At 40.1% G+C, this 23,065-nt stretch overlaps 1 protein-coding gene and 1 long non-coding RNA gene across 10 annotated transcripts in view; one reads left to right on the top strand and one right to left on the bottom strand.

Moving 5' to 3' along the window:
• Window positions 1-2,510: 2,510 nt before the first annotated feature.
• Window positions 2,511-21,038, bottom strand: ELMOD2 (ELMO domain containing 2). 5 transcript variants are annotated; one of them, XM_043512834.1, is made up of 9 exons: window positions 21,001-21,038; window positions 19,563-19,710; window positions 18,104-18,132; window positions 13,469-13,566; window positions 12,425-12,554; window positions 11,272-11,405; window positions 10,526-10,594; window positions 7,751-7,884; window positions 2,511-7,204 (listed from the first exon to the last, which is right to left on the bottom strand). In XM_043512834.1, the coding sequence occupies exons 2-9, from the start codon at window positions 19,705-19,707 to the stop codon at window positions 7,047-7,049; spliced, it is 897 nt and encodes a 298-aa protein (XP_043368769.1). In that variant the 5' UTR covers window positions 19,708-19,710; window positions 21,001-21,038; the 3' UTR covers window positions 2,511-7,046. The 5 variants fall into 5 exon arrangements, with proteins under 5 accessions (XP_043368769.1, XP_043368770.1, XP_038256360.1 ...); XM_043512835.1 differs by lacking the exon at window positions 21,001-21,038 and adding an exon at window positions 20,495-20,564; XM_038400432.2 differs by lacking the exon at window positions 21,001-21,038 and adding an exon at window positions 20,410-20,524.
• The window catches only part of LOC119855049, a 22,254-nt gene continuing 19,782 nt past the window's right edge, over window positions 20,594-23,065 (top strand). The window contains exon 1 of one of the 5 annotated variants that reach the window (XR_006280659.1): window positions 20,594-20,655. This is a non-coding gene — a long non-coding RNA (uncharacterized LOC119855049). The other 4 variants (XR_006280662.1, XR_005292747.2, XR_006280661.1 and 1 more) reach the window with 4 other exon arrangements.

The following is a 23,065-nucleotide window of genomic DNA, read 5'->3' as shown; positions in this document are numbered from 1 at the left end:
ACTCCCCTTTTTCAAAATATGTGGTTCGGTTACCAAATCAGACTTTGAGGCCACTGACAATGGAGACACATCTAGGATTGATGATTCAACCTCTGGAGTGATTCTCAATTCCCTGTAAGTTATAAAAGTAGTCACAGTAGAAGGTATTTGCACCGAATGAAGTGATTCTGATGCAGAAGAGCTCTTCTCAGTCTCTACCAAAGTTGATGATGTAGATAGTACCAGATGATGTAGAAGACCAGTGACCAATTTTAATCAGCATGGAGCCAGAGCAGAAGCAGCACATGGTACCACTTGACTCAGCTAATACATCTACTGTTGAGAGAATGACGAGCCAGACTTCTTTTTAGAATGTATCAGATACAGGGATTGGTGCCAAGTGCATTTTGAGCAGTGCTATTTTCTTCCTCCTACAGCAAGGGCAATTGACTGCTCCAAGGGCACAGCAACTATGCTTAGGGACTTTAGAAGCTGCATGAGGTCTTTATCCCTCAGAAGCCTGGAGTAACCTCTTGAGAGGACAAAGCATAGTGAACTGTGGTCTTGAGGAGGAAACAGGAGATTCTTTCCTTGAAAGAACTCAGTCAAATGCCTGTATCTACTCTATCAAAATTAATTGTAAGCATGCCTCATAGGTTTTTGGGTAAATTTTGAGAATGATTTTTGAGCTGCACATTTTTCAGGGACATGGCCTGCCCACTTAGCATGTCAGTCATTCAAAGATATAGCTGCATTCCAGGATGGGCAGGTTTTGAAATGTGGTGATTAGAAGATTCAGCCAAAGGGATGGTAGCCCTGGTACTAAGGCACTTACTCGTTTTTCCCCCCAGAGGGCTAAAGCTATCAAAAGAAAACTACCTACATTATCACACGATGTAACAAGAACTTCTAGAGAGCTCAAAGGACACTGAGGTTGATCCATCTCACCACCAAAAGCAGTAAGAAAGACCTGAATAGTGGATTAGGTTACTCTGCCTTTTATGCCCTTGAGCAGGGCATGCAGGGCACACACATGGCCCTAATGGACATTGCTGGTTAAAAGATTCCAATCTCCTGCCTGTGGGGCACATGGAGGGTGGAATCCACATGGACAGACACTCAAAGACAATCCAAACCTTAATCTTCATGAAAATTGCTATCATGATGAGGAAAATCCATCAATTACCAAATCAATTATTTCAATTACCATCTTTAAAAAAAATCAATCTACAACTTATTTCAAGGGAAAAGGGAACTAGTGAGGTTTATTCTGAAGGCAAAAGAGAATAATTTCTGTATAGTTTGAAGAAAATTAGTCACACTATGCATGAATTACAATACTGATAGGCTCTACAATGGGAAGCACAGCACTAATGGTGGTTGCACAGCCTACAGCTACTGTAGAAGTCAGATTTTATGCACAGAGTAACCTTCTCTCCTGAATTATTTGCTACCTCAGGCAAACTATGTGTGTTTTGGGAATTAAATATTTTCTGTTGTATAGAAGTACATGCCAGATTCTAATCTCATATGCTGCAGTTAAGTAGTTGATTTAAGATAGGGACTTGGTTTGTGTTCTTTTCAGTAATTACTTTGAGGATTATAAAGTGAGCTTGTTTAAAAACAAACTCTGATGCAATGTCTATATACTGATGTTTTGTTTGTAGCTTTTCTCTCTTTTTTTGGGGGGGGGGGAGGGGAATTACTTTGGTGTGAGAGTATTTTAGTTTGAATGCTTATTGTTTCTTGGTCTCTCTGCTGAGACTGCCAGCACAGGCACCAGTTAGAGCTAATTGTCTGGTATTTGTGATATGGACATATTTGTCCTGTTTCCCATTTTAGTTTTCATATTTAACTTTTTATCTTAAGTCCAAGGAGCTAAATTGTTGAAAACCGCAGCAAATTATCAATTGCCTGGCACAGAGGTGTGGTAAAGAAACAAATGTAAATCAAGTCCCATGACTGAAGGAATACTGGTATGAATGGCCTTATGGGAATGCTAAGACTAGGTCTCATTGGTAGAGGTAACCACAATAAAACATTAGGGAAAAGACAACCAACTATACTGCTTTGTTTTGAACTGACTGCCAGCTAACTGTGAGGAGAAAACAAGGCCAACTGGAAAGAACTGCTCTTAACAAAGCAATATGGATATCTTGCCACTGTGAATGTCTGGATGTTTTGTTCTTTATTTATCATTCTAACACTTGTGGCCAACATATTGACATCACAGTTTATATTATTGCTTTATACTGGGGCAAATGTTGACATTTCTATTAGTGTACAGTTATCTCATTGCACAGTAGTGACAAGTTACTGTCCAACTTTCCTATTGGCTACTGCTTCCAGGAACAGACAGTGCTATAAATTGGCAGGATATGAAATGCCATCTCAGGCTATATTATAGCAGCATAAGAATGTGACTATGATGTGAAAAAAGAACTTCATTTTTACCACACGTTAACAATATTTTCAGTGGTACAGGGTGCAAACCTCCTCCAACTAAAACAGAAAACTTTCTCACATCACAATACATCTTAAAAAAAAGTTGATACTGATGTTTTATAGAACATTTATTGAAAACGGATTTCTTCAATTAGGCAAGAGCTGAAGTAATATGAAAAATTGAGAACTGCTCATTTGTTCAGAGTCTGAAAACCAAGTTTGCCAGTGCATGGAAATGTTAAATTAGCTTCTTTCTCTAGAGTTCTTGAGCAGTGTACATCCCAATGATCCTCCATATTGGTTTATCAGAAACAGCAGTAGCATAGGAACTTTTTTCATTAAGATATGTCTCCATTTTGCTACCAACAATTCCAGTTTAAAATGGTGTCTGCACAAATGTTCTGCAACTGAACCCATCTTTCAACATTGCTTATTCCACTTAAAAGGAAGAATGTCAAACTTCAAATTATTTTGTTGTATTTCCAAGAACTGTTAAATACATATTTTAAAACTTGAGGTGTATCTAATAAACAGTATTATAAAGCAACAGGGACTTTAACCAAGACTTTAATTTTAGGGATGCTTTGTAATCAAGTATTCACAATTAGTTTCAATGCTATGCAAACTGAATATATCCAGTTAAATAGGTCATTGCACACTTCCAGTCTAGATCGTCTGTTAAATTAGGACTGTCATTTCATAGTATGAATGCAATAGTTAATATAAAATCTTGTTAACTAGACTTTGCAAGGCAATTTTGCCTCCAGCAAGTTCCCACCCCGACACAGTTTTTGCCCTGTGTTTTTACACTCCATCCTAACTAGTTACCAATACATACAATTAACTTGCTACATGCAAAATATGTACTTAATAATATAAAACTACATACAAATTCTAGTTTTTAAACTGTTCAGGAAACAATACACTGGGAACTAGAAAAATACACTCATTTTAAACAATTATTACATGTGACCTAACCCATCCATACATTTGACTACGTAGCTTTTCCATATTTAATGATGGTTACTTTGTTCTTAATTTGTGTATTTTCATGATTCTCAGCTCATGGTTTTGATTATAAAAAGTGATGACAAACTTTGACTGAACTCAGTCTAGACCAGTCTAGACCAGCTGTGGGTCGCGACCCCCATTTTAATGGGGTTGCCAGGACTGGTGTTTAGACTTGCTGAGGCCTGGGGCCAAAGCCAAAGCCACACCCCCAAAGGCTGAAGCCCAAAGGCATCAGGCCTGTGAAGTGGGGTTCGGGCTTCGGCTTCAGCACTGGGCAGCAGGGCTCAGGTTACAGGCCCCCTACCTGAGATGGTGGAGCTTGGACTTTGCCCGCTCCTCTCCCCCTCCTGCCCAGGGCAGCAGGGCTCTGGCTGGCTCAGACTGCAGTCCCCCTTCCTGGAGTCGTGTAGTAATTTTTGTTGTCAGAAGTGGGTCACGCTGCAATGAAGTTTGAGAATCCCTGGTCTAGACTCTATCCCAAGATGCCTTAGTTAAGATTATTTTGTGCTATATGAAATCTGAAATTGTATAGGACAGGGCTTGAAAAATCCTTTTGCCAATGGCAAGCAGGAAGTTATTCCTAGGAGTAAAGGATCTTAACATAAAGTTTCTGTGGAATTATAGGTTTCATCTTTTTTTCTAATTACATTTCTAGCCTTTACAGTTGCAAAAATAATCTTCCAAATGTAAGGATGACAAAACAGGCTAGGCTCTGCAGCCAGTTGGTTCCAGCTCCTCTGTTATTGTTGCTGCTTGTAACTTTGCCAAACAGTAGCATGGTAAAATTAACAATAGTATGGCTGGTTTCACTAATTCTGTTCAGCATGTTGTCCTCAGTGAAATTCAATCAGATGAATTTCATGCTGCTATTCCTGAGGAAAGCTATGCAGCAGCAACAAGGTAAGCAATAGAGTTACTTAGGGTGGAGAAACTATATGGAAGCAGGTAGAATGATGGAGAGCAGCCAGGAAGTGGGGGGGGGGAGGCAGAACCCTAGAGATCTGCCCTTCCACCTGAACATTCTTTATGGGAATTTCTAAACTTACAAAAGACACTTAATAGCCACAGAGTAACACAAAAGATGGTGCCCCAAACCAGGACAGAAATCCTGGGACTTTGAGTATATGTGCTCAGCTCCCATTTTAATGGTCACCAATATGAAATGCCTAGCAGCTAGGGGTGGCAGAGTAAGTAGGCTGCTTGCTGGTGGTGGTCCCCTGCCTATGATGTTTTTTATCTATCTCTTGTAGTAAGTTTAGATGACCACCTAATGGGCGTTTGGTAAATTTTCAAGAACTGGGATACAGTGTTACGTCTTAAACAGTTGCTACAAGAGCAATTACAATCAGTCTTGTAAAAATAAGGTAAGGATGCTTTTGGGAGAAATCTTACACCACCTCAAATGTACCGTTTATTTGGTGATGAGGCAGGTTTTCAAAATCAAGGAATTAAACTGGTCTGGAGTTTCTAATCATCCAGTTGGAAGCGCTTCATATTTTCCCTCTTGTATTTATAGTGTGGTGAGAAACATGGAGTAAGTCTTTCATGAATGAAATCATACTTTATTCCACATTTGTTAAGGCTCTATTTCTATATTGTTTTATACTAGCAGATGTACATTTTCATTATAAACTACATTTGAAACCAGCAAAAATTATTTGCAGAAATCCAATGAAGAAACATTTAATTCTGCTATTTAGGTACCTATAAAGTCATCATCACTGTAGTACCAGCGTGCCTCCAGAAAGGTGTGCGCAGAGTGTAGCATAACAAGAATGTACCACATTTAAAAACAGATTTTGCCAAATTAAAAGTTACTGTAGTGTGTGCACAGAAAGGATGTGTTGTGCATATTGCATCAGTTACTTTTCAACCAAATTTCTTCCCCTAACTGCACCATTTCAAGTATAAAGGTAATGGGCAAATGTAAATATGAAGATAAATCTTTACATCTCTCCACCTTCTGGCAGATGGAGCTCAAACAATGTTTAAAACCTCACCTATTTGTAATACATTTTAGAACAAAACAAAACTTTTTGTATATATAATTGCTCTCTGCTATAATTTCGACTTCAATAAGCAGCTGATCATGTTGTTCATGTAGATCAAGAAGAATTAGGGGATGGAGTGGTAGAAATCACAGCCTATACAATAATACTTATATTGTAGGGTCTGAATATCTTCCAATTATCTTTTTGTTAAATCACAAGGATCTTCCTTTGTTCTTTTCCTTCTCCCATTCAGAATGTTGGCCTTTTTTCATAACTAATGAAGCCTACCAGAGATAAAATAAAGCATTGTGGGGTTTTTTTTGTATTTGTAGCATGATAGCATCCACTATGTGATATTCAAGCATATGAGAGATCGTCTCTGCCCCCAAACAACTGAGGTTTCTGAAGCTCTGCTAAAGTTAGAGGGTCAAATTAAACAGTGATTGAATTAAGCAGAAGGCACTTTATTTAAATAGTAGGCTTTAAAAAATATATTAAGTTTATGCCAAGCCTGTTTAACATTTTAAACAATGCTTAATAATCACAGACTGCTATAGGTACCAACTCCTAGTACCTGGATTGCCTAGAATGCCCAAATTTGGAAACATGCTTTTATGCTATTAAAGTTGTACCACTACTTCCTTGGAAGTATGGATGAAGTGAAGAGTTCCAATTACCTTCACAAATCATGGATTTCAGTCGCAACAAAGTTTTGTGGAAAATAATGAACAAACTACAAAAAGAGGTTAAGTAATTCTCCTAGATATCACTCCCCATTCAAAAGTCATTCTGTTGGCTGATAGAGGAAAAAGAATGGGCCAACAAAAAATACAAAATCAAGTAGGATAGCTTGAAAAACTGTAGCCCAAACTGAAAGAGAGGGATTGAGAGCTGAAAATATCTATGGCACCATGTGACATGAAAGATCTCCTTGTTAAAGGGGACTTCTTTACTGATGGACTCCGGCCTTACACTATTTTGTTGTTGTTATTTTTGAGGGAAGTTCCTTCCAGGCACAGGGTTGTGGGTACTTATTTCCTGGAGGGAGGATCATTTCAACCAGAACCATGTTTGTTCTTGTGTGTAAATATGAATAAATGAAACCTCTTCTTCCAAGTCACAAATAATTGATACATCATCTTCATGGACCTCTTTAAACAGAAATTTAACATTTTTACAGACCCCAAGCTATGTGCAGATAAACAAGGAGACAGAACTTGAGAAACAAATCTAAAACCAAAGCAATTTCCCCTCTTAAAGACAACTAACCAACTGTTAATGGTAGAAAAGGAACCTAGTAATAGGTTACATAACGAAGATACCATAATGCAGCATAAATACCTACTTCAAGTTCCTGCACCAAGAGGTGTATGAAAGTTAGGAGGGCAGAAGATTCAATACAGGATTTTTTTTTTAAACTTTCCTTTGGAGAATAGAATATAAGACCTGTAAACAGAGGCTGATTGTCCAAGCTTTCATAACTGAATTTGAGTTTTTTCAAAAATATATGTATAAAAAGTTCCATCATTAAACAAATTATTTTGGTAAAATAAGTGTGAGAATTCCATGAGAATGCATAATTCCATTTTATGAGCAGAACTGGGTAGACTGCAGATGAGGCTATGGTTTCTTTATATTCTGTAAGGTTAGTACTTTGTCATAGTCCAGAAGAAGTCCTTTAACTTTTTCATGAAATTTCTCTCTATAGTGGTTGAAGTGCATAATACTTTCTGGTTCTTCTTCAAACCAAAATTTGTCAAACTCATAAACCAGATAACCTGTAAAAGAAAACACAATAAAGTTCTACAGGACCTGTGATCCATTCTTTTCTACTTTAGCCGGGGAGGATCCATCAGAGCCACTCAGCCTAGAGGAAGAAGGCAATGCCTCATTTTAATCAATAGCAATTCTTCTGGATAGTGTAGGAGTAACTAGCAAGAATGCATGTCTTAGAAAATATTAGATATTTATTAAATTGATGCCTGCTGTATCCATCCACCCAAATTTATCCAATGAAGAAACAGTCAGTCAGACATCCAGGTTATAATTCTTGCTTTGGAGGAGCAATGGAGGTAAATGTTTATTTTTCCTTTAAACTATGCTTGAAAATAAATCCATAAGCATGTTAGAAGCATCAGAGCACTAAAATATTTTTAACATGTAACAAACTGGCTGAGTATTAGATGTCCTAATGGCTGGTCCAGGGATAATCACATATTACTGCTAACAACTAAAGAAGTTACTCATTTATCTCAGTGGTAGAGGCCTTTTGGTAATGAAGGTAGTCCTGCCCCTGATAATTTATAAGAGTTACAGATACTCACAATAAAACTGATGAAAGTGTTCCATCTGTGGCAATCCAGGGACCAAGTTGTAGAGGTGAGACTTTAAAGAACCACTCTTTAGTAAACTATAAGCCATTTCTGTCAAATTGATCCCAACTATTGCATAGGAATATCTGAAACACCAAACATTTCCTATTAGATACTAATGAAATCCATTCTCCGGTTGATTTTTACAATTTATTCCATTTTCTGGGACAAATTTGTATAGAGACAAATTATTATCTGCCAGATTATTACTATTCTACATTTTGGGTCATTCTAGGAATCAAGCAAGGTCTGTCTCAAGTGTATGGAGCATTTTTGTCTGAAGTACCTTGTACATCTAAGACGATGGTGAAGTTAAAAGATGGACTGTGTAGGAAATCTAAAATTTCATCAACAGCAATGTGGTGAATGTCCCCATTAACCAAACAGAGGCAACAGGATAGGAAGTTTAATCAGCATTGTGATGGGGTGTACCAGCCCCACACTGGTTCAGCAGGGGTTAATCACATTTTGTGGGCTGAGGAGGCCCCACCCCGGCCTCTGCTGGGCATGCTCTGGCTATAAAAGGGAGCAACTCCACCCAGTCAGGGCTGACTGCCAAAGGGAACAGAGGTGTGCTGCAGGTTCCTGCAGAGGGACGGCTGATACTCCAGGATTCAGAGGCCAGGCAGACTGTGTTGATTAATGACTCGCAGGCAGTCAACTCCAGAGAGGGAAGAGAGTCCATGGGACTCCCAAGATGACTAGCTGTGGAGGAACGGGTAGGAAGTAACCCAGGGGAACTTAACAGGAAATCGGTCATAGAACTGGGGCTTGGTTCAGCATGTTTTGGCAGGATCCCTGCTGAGCAGGAGGCGGGCTACCCTACCACTAACAGGGCCTTGGGTTGGGACCCAGTGGAGTAGGGAGGGTCTAGGTCTGGGTCCCCCTACCCTGGCTGCTGCCTGTCCTGAAGTGGCAGCCCACTTCTCCAGCCGCTCTGGCCACGAGCCCAAACGGCCCTGCGAGGGCGGGTGGCCATATTGACTCTGGCCACGAGCCCAAACGGCCCTGCGAGGGCGGGTGGCCATATTGACTCTGGCCACGAGCCCAAACGGCCCTGCGAGGGCGGGTGGCCATATTGACTCTGGCCACGAGCCCAAACGGCCCTGCGAGGGCGGGTGGCCATATTGACTCTGGCCACGAGCCCAAACGGCCCTGCGAGGGCGGGTGGCCTATTGATCCCGACCATTAGACTATACTGCCCAGAAGCCAAGGGCAGTCATCCAGACTCAGCCATGGTGTTATAATGTCCCTCCATCCACACACCCCCATCCCCCAAGGGTGTACCAGCCCTCAATAAGCATACAGAAAAGTAAAAGCTTTAAAAAAAAAAAATTCTGAATCTGGTCTACTGCCCTCTTTCCAAATCTACTGTAACATTAACATCACTGCTTCCAAAAACACTGCTATAGCAAGAGAGCTGGCCAGGAGAAGCTCAAGTAGATCTCGTGTATTTTCATATGTGATACAATTTTCAAAGCTTGTTATAAAAGAGTACAATGTGTTAAATCTGGTACGGTTGCACACACAATCTGAGTCATTGAGTAAAGTGCATTTTGGGGCTTTGTAGAGGATATCCTATTTCCACCGGGAGGTGGTATTCCGAATACAGAAAATACACCTGAATGACAACTCTAGGTCTGCTCTTGTTATGTTTGGGACTCTTGGCTTAAAAAGTCTAATGATAAAAAATTAGAATAAGTTCAGCAGTCACAAAAAGTATCATTTTGAAAAACAAATATGTTAAAGGATACATGTATATGTTTTCATCGCAGAAGTCTTCATTAATTTTGTAGGATTACTGCTCACAACTTAAATAGATAGGGCAACATTAATGACAAGGCACAAGATGAAGCCTTCCCATGCTTACTATATTAATTATTGAGATAAACCAGAGTTAACTGTGGATTGGGTGGATGAAAGAGGAGTAGTGTCTTGTAAAGGATGAGAGAGCCTGTTTATAATCTTTGATGTGTTTTAAATATTTGTACAGGCCACTGGATGGGCACTTAATCTATGAAAGTGTATGTACTGCACTTTGCACAGTGTTCATGAATACATACATCTTGAGTAAATTTGTGTTATTAAATAGAATGAAGAATAATTACTATTCCCTTCCAAGTTTAATCCAAATCTGTTAGCCATACTATTTTGGGGGGATAAGGGATTGGAGTGTTTTGCTACAATGAAACTAACTGAAGACTATAGATTACTAAGGGCACTAAAAGAAAAGGAGTACTTGTGGCACCTTAGAGACTAACAAATTTATTTGAGCATAAGCTTTCGTGAGCTACAGCTCACTTCATCAGATGCATTTGGTGGAAAATACAGAGGTGAGACTGATATACACACAGAGAGAACATGAAACAATGGGTTTTATCATACACACTGTAAGGAGAGTGATCACTTAAGATAAGCCATCACCAGCAGCAGGGGGGGGAAAAGGAGGAAAACCTTTCATGGTGACAAGCAAGGTAGGCTATTTCCAGCACTAAATAGACTGTTTGGAACAAATACATAGTTATACACACACTTTTCAACTCAGATGCTGTGACCACATCTCTAAAAGGACTAACTTACACTTTACAAATTAATTCCATTTGTCAATTTCCTATAGGAAGTGTCAAATGTTTTCCTCTTAAAAAATTCAGAAGATCCTTCAATATAGTCTTGGCACTCTCACAAAGATCTTAGATTGTAGATCTTAGGCCCGTACAAATGGCTTACCCCAATTTTGGATGATTTGAACGAGAGAGGATCTGGCGAGCTTCCCTGGTGTAATGTTTACTAAAATACCTGAAAAGGAGAAAACAAAAACTCAAATTTTAAGGATTACTACATAGGTAGTTTATTAATTAAATCTAACATTTTCAATAACAGAAAAATGGAGTTATAGACAAATGTGTATTGAAAAAGAGTACAGAATGAAAACCAGTAAGATAAAAGTAAATGGAGGAAGTGATCTGTAACAAGGAATGACACAATAAAGGAGATCAGTAGGATAGGAGCCTTCCAGGGAACTCAGGATTCCCCCATTCAAGTAGGTTGTATTCATTAATTTTCATATCTTCTGTTCTACATCATTAGTACTTTTAACTTAGTAATAACTATATTTTGAAGAGTTTTGATCGGTTACTTTCCCAGCTATAGTATAGCAGGCTTATCATACATGTGTATAATTCTTTATTCTTAAACTCCTTTCTGCTTTTCTTTTCAACTCTGTTACAATTTGTAATTAAAACTACCATCTATCCAACTAGTTATTAACAATGAAGCTCACTGTTGAAGAACAGTTTATTCATTTAGAAAGGGGCTCCTTATCCATTATTCAGTAATGTATTACAGTAGTCAATATATTTGTTTGCTTCTACTTAGGTAGTCGTTGCAGAGGGAATTAGGAATACTACTAAATAAGAATTCATAGACATACAAAACTTAAGTCTTAGAGAAGAAAAGTATTTATTTTCACTTACACCAGATTGACTAATCCCAGCATGCCCATTCCTCTGAAGTCTGTTTTGGGATCATCACCTTGGAAACCAATGTCACACCACTGCTTGGTGATTCTAGCCTTCAGATTTTCATGAGGTATCAGCAAATTCCAAAGCTACATAAATATACTTCCATGTTACAAATAAAAACTGCCAATGTTCTTCCTAGTCATGTTATTCAGAACACTTATTGACGCATGTCAGATAACAAAATCTTGCATTTAAGACACAAGACTATAAAAATTGGGAGACGTGGATTCTCTATGCTTTGTCACACTTCCTTTTTTTTTCTCTTGGGTAAGCCCTATATATACTAAAATTACAACCAAGTCAGGGACAATTAACTCCCTTAGTGCCTGATACTCATTTACACTAAGGCCCCTTTTATCTGGCAGTGCAAAAGGGCTCTAAGTGGTTGTAAAAGAGCATCAGGCCCTTCATTTTTCTGGTTGTCGGTCTCCTCATACACAAACCCCAATTCTGCAAACACTTGTGCAAATGCTTAATTTTAGGCACAAGTACGATCATTGAGTTCCATGAGATTACCCATGTACTTCAATTGAACACATGCATAAATCTTTGAAGGATCAAAGCCACAGTGAGGATAAATACCTATATACAGGGATATTGGAATGTTAAATTCACTAGTATTTGTAAAACAAATTTCATGAGTGGAAGGCACTATAAATGATCAAGTATTTTTGTATGCAGTTTTTTGTTTGTTTTTTTTTAAATGTGTGCTACTATTTTTGCGATTTCAAATGGAATAAACTTACTGTAAGAAACCCTTGGGAAACAGACCTATTAGTCTGAGATTTGCTTTAGGGTGTTGTTTAACTTCAGTGAGTCAGTTTTACAACTTGAAAATAGTAAATATTTTTAAAATGCCAAGGTGCTATTAAAATAATTAGCAGTAAGAGGATAAATTAAGCTCTCACATACTGTGGGAGACTTATTGAAAGGGCACCTGTCAGCTGGTTTATTCCAATTTTTAAAATCAATTTTTCTCTTCTAGTTTATAAAGACCAAACAGGCTGATAGTTACAAATTTAAAGAAAGCTAAACTTCTATGGCTCATTTATTAGCATTCAATTTTCTAGTAATAGTTTAGGACTCAGAATTCCAAGAACTTCACCTGGATTAGTTGCTTTTCATGTTCTTCATTATCTGAATCATATGGAACTTTCCTCAGATTTTCCACCTCCAAAAAAAGCTTCTTATAACCAGATATCTGCAGCAAACATATCTGCAGGCTTGTCTTAAAACTGAAAAACAAAAAACCCCACAGGATCTTAAGGGGGATACATGATGGGATGGCCATAGAGTCATCATTGCTTAGATCATACGAAAAAGGGTACAGGTCCTGCAGGATTTAATGTGACGCACCAAACTCCTGCAAGTTTTGCCCAACTGAAAAAAAAAAAATAAAAATCAGTCTTCCAGAGAGAAATGTATTGCTTTCCTCACCTCAAAATGTTACACTAGTCTAAACCCCAGAATAGGTAATATTTCATCCAGCTCCAGTGACAAGTCTAAGGGCAATACTTCAATGCTGCACAGCTGGACATGGGAACATTGCATCTCTGGAAAAGGGGAAAACTGCAGCTTTCCAACATTAAATGTCACACTTGCTTCTAGATTTCAAAGACCAGAAGATATCCCAAACTTTGAAACTGTGGATGGTTTTTATGTACAAAGAGATCATTTTTAGAATTGTTTTAAATTAGTTATACTTTTCCCTCTTCAAGGCCTATACAGTTACAGGTGGAGAGACACAAAAGAAACTGATCTAACAAGCTTTTTTTTTTTAAATGAACTCTCTAAAACAACAATATGTATATAGGTCATACAGGATATGTGATGATATGGTAAAGATTTGATTGAGATGATCAGTACAATTTAATTGGGGTTGGTCAACTGTGAGTAATGCAGTTATCCCAAACTCATGCCGATAAAACCTTTTTACCACACCACGTCATATGTATTCTCCTCATATATACATCTTAAATCCTTAAAAGTGAATTGCAAAGTACGATGTACATACTGTATTCCCCAAATAACAGTATCAGATTAGGTGATTCCTTTAATAATCTCTCATCATATACCTATACAATGTTATAAAAGGTAAAATGATGTGGTCCAGTTAGAGGTACCTGTGTAACAGTAGCAAACAACATACCCTGTATCCTTCTGTATATTAATCTTCTTTTCTTTCATTATACCTATGACACATTTTTCCACTTCAGCTTCACCAACATGTACAGCATGTCTTAATACCTAAGAAGTGAACGCAAGTCAAACAATGAATACAAAACGTAACATCTATTTTGTTCCTATTATTTACTAGTCTGTTTATGCCCATTGCATTTGCATCTTTTAAAAACAAAAAAATACGGGACAGTTGTCAAGGTAAATATATTTTGTGATAAGTCCTTAAGTGTGTTTGCTTTGCCTGTAAAAGAATGAGGATGGTTTCATTTTTTCTTTTTCAGTCAGCTGGTAAAATACAGTAATTAAAAACGTGCATCCTGGACTGTGATCTCAAGATAAGTAGTGTCAGGCCTGATAATTTTTGGAGGAGAATCCTCAAAGGCAAACTTAGATCCGGAGAGAAGTTGTATTGGAAATTCACTATAACCTAGATTCCGATACCCTTAAACATGCTAAATAGTACCTTACTCCACTTACTTAGTCCTACTGAAGTCAATGGATTATTGAGGAGCAAGCTAATTCTCAGTGACATTCTTCCTCCAATTCAATAATGAACTAATACCTCATCCTAAGGAGCAAGTATACTATTGGAAGTGAGATGCCAGTGTTAGGATGAGACAGAGGCCTTGACTATGTCGTTACTAACAGCATGCCATACTTTTCCGGAACGAAGATATTAACCAAAGTCCCAGACGAATTCCAGGATCTAGGTGAATATCTTCATTCTGGAAAAGTGTGGCACATTTGCTGTTAGTAACAACAAATAGGTTGAGACAGAGGCCTTAGCATACACATTAACGTCCTTGAAAGAGCAAAAACAAGCTGCATCAAGACAATAGTTATCAAAGCTCAACTCCAGATGGACAGATCATGTTATCAGAAAGGAGGATGACAGAGTCTCCAAAAAAGTCACTTATGGTTAGCTGAAACTTGGAAAGTACAGGAAGGACGGTGAATGTAAATACTTTAAAGTTACCCATAAGCAGAATATTAACTTATGTGGCATAAATGTTGATAACTTCAGAGACCCAGCCAAAGACCGACCTGAATAGAGATCACATATCAATAAACACTGTAAATACCTGAAGGTCACACTTACAGGATGGGGGAACTCTATCCTAAGAAGCAGTGACTCTGAAAAAGATTTGGGGGTTGCAGAGGATAATCACGAGCTCCCACTGAACACGAGCTCCCACTGAACACGAGCTCCCAGTGAAATGCTGTGGCAAAGAGGGCTTTGGATGCATTAGTCCTTGATAAACTGGAAAGGGTTCGCAGAAGAGCCACAAGAATAATTAAAAGATTAGAAAGCATGCCTCACAGCAACAGACTCAAAGAGCTCTCTATAGCTTAACAAAAAGAAGGTTGGGAGGGTGACGTGATTACAGTCTAAGTACCTACATGGGGAACAAGTATTCAATAATGGTCTCTTCAATCTAGCAGAGAAATCCAATGGCTAGAAATTGAAGCTAGACAAATTCAGATTGGAAATAAGGTGTAAATTTTTAACAGTGACGGTATTAACATTGGAACAATTTACCCAAGATCATAGTGGAGTCTCCATCACTGGCAATTTTCAAATCAAGTCTAGATGTTTTTCTAAAAAATATACTCTAGGAATTATTTTGGGGAAGTTCTATGGCCTATTATACAAAAGAGGTTAGATGATCACAATAGTCCCTTCTGGCTTTTGAATCTATTAATCACTTTGAGAAAGATACACAAGGTTAGTAGCAACTGGACATCTAACATAGTGAATGCTAGTGAAAATGAGATAGGATCAGAGGCAAAAATAGGGAAAGAAAAAGTTAAAAATTACTTAGACAAGTTAGGTGTCTTCAAGTCAGCAAGGCCTGATGAAATACATCCTAGAATACTCAATGAACTGACTGAGGAGGTATCTGAGCCATTAGCGATTATCTTTGAAAAGTCATGTAAGACAGGAGAGATTCCAGAGCGGGAAAAGGTCAAATATAGCACCATCTATAAAAAGGGAAATAAGGACAACCTGGGGAATTACAGACCAGTCTGCATAACTTCAGTACCTGGAAAGATAATGGATCAAATAATTAAGCAATCAATTTGCAAACATCTGGAAGATAATAAAGTGATAAGTAACCGTCAGCATAGATTTGTCAAGAACAAATCATGTCAAATCAACCTAATATCTTTCTTTGACAGGCTAACAAGCCTTGTGGATGGTAGGGAAGCAATAGATGTGCTATACCTTGACTTTAGTAAGGCTTTTGATACGGTCTTGCATTACCTTCTCATAAACAAACTAGGGAAATACTACCTTCCTGGACCTACTATAAGGTGGGTGCATAACTTGTTGGAAGACAGTAGTTATCAGTGGTTCACAGTCAAACTGGAAGGGCATACCGAGTGGGGACCCGCAGGAATCAGTTCTGGGTCTGGTTCTGTTCAATATCTTCATCAATGATTTAGATGATGACAGAGAGAATACACTTAAAGTTTGCAGACAATACCAAGCTGGGAGGGGTTGCAAGTGCTTTGGAGGATAGGTTTAAAATTCAAAATGATCTGGACAAATTGGAAAAATGGCCTGAAGTAAATAGGATGAAATTCAATAGGGACAAATGCAAAGTACTCTCCTTAGGAAGGAACAATCAGTTGCACGTATACAAAACGGGAAATGACTGCCTAGGAAGGAGTCTGCAGAAAAGGATCTGGGGGTCATTGTGGATTACAAGCTAAATATGAATCAATAATGTAACACTGTTGCAAAAAAAGCGATCATCATACTGGGATGTATTAGCAGGAGTGTTGTAAGCATAACACAAGAAGTCATTCTTCCGCTTTACTCCGCACTGATTAGGCCTCAACTGGAGTATTGTGTCCAGTTCTAGGCACCACATTTCAGGAAAGATGTGGACAAGTTGGAGACAGTCCAGAGAAGAGCAACAAAAATGATTAAAACTCTAGAAAACATGACCTATCAGGGAAGGGTGAAAAAATTGGGTTTGTTTAGTCTGGAGAACAGATGACTGAGGGGGGACATGATAACAGTTTAAGTACATAAAAGGTTGTTCCAAGGAGGAGGAAGAAAAACTGTTCTCCTTAACCTCTAAGGATAGGACAAAAAGTAATGGGCTTAAATTGCGGCAAGGGTGGTTTAGGTTGAACATCAGGAAAAACTTGTCAGGGTGGTTAAGCACTGGAATAAATTGCTAAGGGAGGTTGTGGAATCTCCATCATAGGAGATTTTTTAAGAACAGGTTAGACAAACACCTGTCAGGGATGATCTAGATAGTACTTAACCCTGCCATGAGTGCAGGTGACTGGACTAGAGAACCCCTTGAGGTCCCCTCCAGTCCTATGATTGGCGGGAAAAAAGGACCATACATCATGCCAAGTTTTCAGAGGGAGCTTACACATACCTACGTGACATCTGTTCGTAACCTTGTGCCTCACAGATTGGCGTATACAGCCACAACAGAAAACACAAGATGCCATAATGTCATTGTTGGATACTACAGACAGCCATACTACACCAATCTCTTAGTGGCACTATGCATTCATAAAATAGTTTTCATTCCATTCCCAAACAGCTACATTTCAATAATGTGAGATGGGATTCGTGTGTGTGTGTGTTAATTACACACACACACACACACACACACACACAAAGGGAAACCATTTTGGGGTAAAAAGAAAAGGAGTACTTGGGGCACCTTAGAGACTAACAAATTTATTTGAGCATAAGCTTTCATGAGCTACAGCTCACTTCATCGGATGCACCTTTTTGGGATACAGACTAACACGGCTGCTACTCTGAAACCTGTCATTTTGGGGTAAGATACTCTATAAATTTAAGATATTAAAATCATAATCAAGACATCTGGTAGAACCCACTCAATGTGCTCTATCATAACAACAACAATTTGTTTATGTGGCAGTCACAAAAATTCTCTTTCAGTACCACGTGGCAGTGATTAGACAGAAAAGAATAGTCACTCATCTTCATATCTACAAAGAAAAAAATTTATGATAAGCAAATCTCATGGTCTAAAACTTTAACTGATGCTGAACATATCAAAAGTAAAATGAACTTGTGACATACTGCTGAACAGCCAAGTATGTATTCATAGTCCATTTGCCTCAATTATACAGCATGACCACATGACAGCATAGCATAATGGTATACATCTAGCATTGAAAGGATTACATATCACATTTCCATTTCCTACAAAAGATTTTTAGTCTGCAAATCGCATTTATCCTGACCTACCTAATAGCTTCATTTTTGCTGTGCAGATCATAGAGGCCTTGATACCATGACAAAAATTACATTAGGAATTAGACTAATTTTGTCCTATTCAAATGATTGTTCAATGTTACATATATTTCTGAATGAGAGTGGAAATATGTATTATAATGAACATATTGAGCATTATTCTGTATAAAACTTTAACAGAAAAACAGTGAGAGAAGATTTTACTCTAGCACACATTCTGTTATGAATACATACCCAAAAGACTCTGAAAGCTATCAAATTCTAAAAGTAAGTATTCCTTTAAGGGCATATTTGTCTCTAAAAATTGGTTTCTGGTTATAATGTGTTATCTCCATCAAATCCTACCTTACTCTTTGATAATCCCAATGAGTACTCTGTAATACAAGACAAATAATTAGATCACTACAGCTGTTTTATATATTGAATTCAAACTTTTGACGAGTTACATCATTGACAACACATTTGTAAATAGTATGTATAAACAATGTTTTATTAGGGTTGCATCAGCAATTAGTCAAGGATAATTTTAAATTAACAGGTAACAGACAATACTGAATTGAAAACCTTTTGCATGATGTAAATCTATCACCATCTTTATGAATACAGCAATCTGAAGAGTCTTGTGGTTTTAAATTTACTCCATTACAACCTCAGTTTAACAGCCTGGAAAGATGAGGTGCCAGTTTGAAAGAGAAAAGGGTTCTTGGTGAAAACATAGCTGTTGTGTATTAAGGAATATCTTTCCAAGCACATTTAAAACAGTCATTTATACTAACAGGAGTTTAAAGGAACAGTAAACTTCGAAAGATCATCATACTTCATACATTTTCCTATATTGTTACAACGGCAATCAAGACTGACTTACCAATAAGAGAAAATACTTATTTTAGATTTATATATTGCATTTGACATCACTTTGTGTGTTGTTTTTAGTATTTCCCCTTTATAATTAATTTCCATGTTTATGTGGGTCTTTAAAAGAAAACAGATTTTTTTTTGTTTTAAATAGGAAATTGTGATGGTAAAACAAAAAAAATTGGCCAGAGACTCAGCAGAAGGTGTAACACCATTTAGCTTGTTTTTTGAAGCTGACTACATTTCCCTTGGTTAGCAGGGAAAGGAAAGTATATCTTTTAGACTTTTTTTTTTGTAATTAAAGCTTCAGTAAAAGCATTTGTAGTTTTATATACAATATGATGCACTTTGCTTTTAAAGTAAATTTAGAGTCCCCGAGAAAGGCGTTGGCCTAGCAGGCAATACAGGAAACAAGTTACAAAACAGGTACAACACAGGAAGGATGTCAGCTTTCTCACAATGCTTTGTCAAAATGCTTCTTGAAGACCTATAGTTGCCAATTCCAGCAATAAGAAAAGGAGTACTTGTGGCACCTTAGAGACTAACCAATTTATTTGAGCATAAGCTTTCGTGAGCTACAGCTCACTTCATCAGATGTGCTGTAGCTCACGAAAGCTTATGCTCAAATAAATTGGTTAGTCTCTAAGGTGCCACAAGTCCTCCTTTTCTTTTTGCGAATACAGACTAACACGGCTGCTACTCTGAATTCCAGCAATGAACATAGGAGAGGAATCTAGGGCTCATGTAACCCTTGAATCTGCCAATAGGAGTGCAGTATCGATGATTTAGACCTTTTTCCCCAGTGGGACCTGATGTGAAACCAACGTTTTAGGTATGCCTTCAAACTGCTGTGACACAGATTTACTGTTACCAAACCTAATTGCAAGAGGAACTGGCTGACCAGTTGCAAGCTCTAATGTACTTTTAAAAAGATTACATCCTTTATTACCTATCTCTAGCGTCCGTTGTGAACCTTCTTTTGAGCCACCACAGATACGCTGTAATTCACATTTTCCAGTGAGCTGCCTCAAGATCCATTTCAGCCAAAACCGGAAGAAGTTACTATACAGGTATCCCCATAAGTACACAAACATTTTCTGTACAAAGAGAGTGACAACTGATCACTGGACATTCATTGTCTGACACTACAGAAAAAAATTGTACAATCTGTCTGGGCTGCTAGCTCCTGCTAACGATGGTAATATCTGCTCCCTCTCACGTGGCCTTCGTCTGTCAGAAATGAAAGGCTGCGTCCTCCCTTAGCCGCAAAGGGTAAAGAAGGAGAGATGCTTTGTACCAGAGCCACGGGGAAGAGCAGGCAGTTGGGGAGGGTCAATGCCAAGGCTTACGCGGGGGCTGGAAGCCCTGCCAGAGCAGGACACAGGCTGCCAGGCACTGCCTCAGCTTCCTCTTCCGGCTCTGCCCAAACACCTCCCCGCTGCCCCGCAGCCCTCCTAGCCGCAGCCCGGGGTGGGGGGTGGGGGCCGGCCATGCCCACCCAGGAAGATGCGCATGGGCTGGGGGAGGGGCAGAGAGGCCCATCGAAAGCGAGGCTGTTGCTATGTCGCTCATCCGGACAGCTGTCGCGGGGGGCGCACAACGCCCGATGTCCGCTGAAAGGAGGGGAGGGGGTTGGCCCAGGGCCAGCTGCTGCCCCCAGCCGGTCAGCGGGGAGCAGGTGGATGGCGGGTCCTAGCGGGGGACGCCCCGCTGGACCAGTCGCCTACCGCCTCCCGGGCGGGGCAACAGCTCTACCCCCGCGCCCGGTACCGCCAGCAGGACAGGGCACCGCTCACATCGTCCCAAGCAGCGAGTGGGGCTGGCTCCGGCCTCGCCCCCTGACTCTTGCGACCCCCGGGAGGAAAGCGGCCCCCGGCTGACCCGGAAGTGATTGATGGGGTGGCGGGGTAAGGGCCAGTCAAACCGCCGTTCGCTGAAGTGCCCCGCCCCTCGGCTAGCGTGTCGCGTGCCTAACCAGGGGGACGACCTCAGCGGGCCGGGGAGGGAGGCGGGACGCCGATTCCTCGCTCCACGCCGTCCAGGTAGAGCAGCGGTGCTTGGGCGCCCGCTGCAGCCTCCAGACCCCGCCAAGCCCCGGCCGGCACGAACCGTTCAGCGAGCAGGGACAGCGACGAGGGGCGCGTAGCCCGCTCCCCCCTCCCTGCGCTAGTTCCGCAGCCCCAGGTGGTGTCGGGCAGCAGTTAGTTGTCGGGTTCCTGAGGCGTGAGGGGGACTCGTGCCCGGCGGGCGCTGCTTCCTTCTCTGCCTGCGGAACTCGCCTCCTCAGCGCTGTGGAGCAGAGCGCTTGGGCCGCGCTGCAGTCGCCGGGCCGCTCAGCCCTGGCTCATTGGGAGGTAGGGTAGGTGATAGCGGCTTGCGATGGGCACTTGTTCCTGCTCCCCCGGCAGACTCCGCCTGGTGTGTCCTAGCTGGAGATGGGCAGAGCCAGGCGTCGTGACGTTTACAAGCACGTGACCGTGTCTAGCCGGCCGAGTCATAAGCAGCAGACAGTCCAAAAAGGACCAGAAACCTCTTCCCTCTGTCTACCACCATCCTGCTGTTCCTAGGGTCAGGCTGGCTCTGCTGTGTTTGATTGAGATTCATTATAAGGCTCTCCCTCCTGTCCTAGGTCTGAAAAAATGAAGAATCTGTGTGAGAAAAGCAGAATAGCTGACAAACATCTCAACAAAGCCCTGCCCTGTAGGCACAGCGTGCACAGACAGGGAAGGGTGTAGAAACACAGTCTTCCTAGGTTTCAGAGTAGCAGCCGTGTTAGTCTGTATTCGCAAAAAGAAAAGGAGGACTTGTGGCACCGTAGAGACTAACACATTTATTTGATGTTTCAGAGTAGCAGCCGTGTTAGTCTGTATTCGCAAAAAGAAAAGGAGTACTTGTGGCACCTTAGAGACTAACAAATTTATTAGAGCATAAGCTTTCGTGAGCTACAGCTCACTTCATCGGATGCATCTGTAGCTCACGAAAGCTTATGCTCTAATAAATTTGTTAGTCTCTAAGGTGCCACAAGTACTCCTTTACATTTATTTGAGCATAAGCTTTCGTGAGCTACAGTTCACTTCATCGGATGAAGTGAGCTGTAGCTCACGAAAGCTTATGCTCTAATAAATGTGTTAGTCTCTAAGGTGCCACAAGTCCTCCTTTTCTTTTTACAGTCTTCCTAAGTGCTCTTCCATCTGTGTCTGTACAGGGGAGTTGTCAGCATAGCTGTGTCAGCCAAGGGTGAGGGGGTTTTCTACTATATCACAAGCTGATAGAACTCTTCAATGTAGACCAGATGTTGGTAGGCAGAGGGGGAAAAGGTTTGTCTTTTTTTTTTTTTTTCCCAACAGTAGCATTAAAAGAAAGTGTATATAAAGAGCTCGGGTGCATTTGATTAATTTAAAATAGATAGAAGCCAAGGTAGCAAAACTAACGAGAAATTATTTTTTTCAGCTTGGGCTGACTTGAAGATTGCGTCCCTGTAACCTGCTGATCTGTAGTTGTTATGTGCATAGGTGGGGACTGTAATAAATTTGCATCCTTTAAGTCAGGCACAGAGGCAGATACATAACATATGTTATCCTGTGGCTTACATCTCTCACTGTAGGACACACACACTTATAGTGACCTGTGTTTGGCCACATGAAAGCTAGAAGTATGCTATATGCAGGGCTGAGCCTGAAATTGCAGTAAATACAGCAACTGGTCTATCAAAAAGCAGCTGCCTAGTAGGTAGGGCAAATTACTGTAAATGCATTATCCCAAAGACTTGGTGTCCCTCATTGGTTGCTTATCTATTACCCAGGTCTGTAGTGCTGCCAGAGTACTCAGGCATGTGAAATATAGGATGCAGTTACCCTCTGGCACCTTGAAAAATTATGCTCGGGCAACTTGGCCTTGTCATTTTCTGAACCTCAGGGTATGCTTATGATGATGATAATGCTGCACTGTCCCCTCTATGTCCATCAGCCCCCTCAGATTCTTTGCTCTTCCCCCTTCCCTGAACCATGCTCCATCAACCCCACCCTCAGTATGTCACACCTCCCATGAGATAAAAGGGATGGTCCTCTCATGGATCAGTAATTGGTTAAAAGATAGGAAAGAAAGGGAAGGATTAAATGGTCATTTTCACAATGAAGAGAGGTAAATATCAGGGTTCCCCAAGGATTGATACTGGGACCTGTGCTGTTCAGCATATTTGTAAATGATGTGGAGAAGAAGGTGAAGAGTGAGGGTAAAATTTGCAGACAATACAAAATTACTCAATATAGTAAGTCCAAAGCTTTGTGTGAAGAGTTACAAAGGGATCTCACAACACAGTGACAAAATGACAGATGAAATTCAGTGGTGTTAGGTAAAGCTGCATGTCTGTCAGGGAGATTATGGAAGTCATGGATTCCATGACTTTCCATTACTTCTGCAGCAGCCCATGTGGCTGACCTCAGGTCTACCCAA

The sequence above is a fragment of the Dermochelys coriacea genome, chromosome 4 (assembly GCF_009764565.3).
Source record: "Dermochelys coriacea isolate rDerCor1 chromosome 4, rDerCor1.pri.v4, whole genome shotgun sequence".
NCBI classification, from domain to species: Eukaryota; Metazoa; Chordata; order Testudines; family Dermochelyidae; genus Dermochelys; species Dermochelys coriacea.
Note: the sequence above shows the minus strand (reverse complement) of the source record. Positions and strands in the feature narration are given on the sequence as shown.

Bases quoted from the DNA above. Each gene is read 5' to 3' on its own strand.
- ELMOD2 (XM_043512834.1), bottom strand. From the start codon at position 19,707: ATGTTTGTGTACTTATGGGGATACCTGTATAGTAACTTCTTCCGGTTT. The intron at 11,406-12,424 runs GTGAAGTTCTTG...ATATTTATGTAG, and splicing joins ATGAAAAGCAACTAATCCAG to CTTTGGAATTTGCTGATACC. The intron at 7,205-7,750 runs GTGAGTATCTGT...TTTCTTTTACAG, and splicing joins ACACTTTCATCAGTTTTATT to GTTATCTGGTTTATGAGTTT.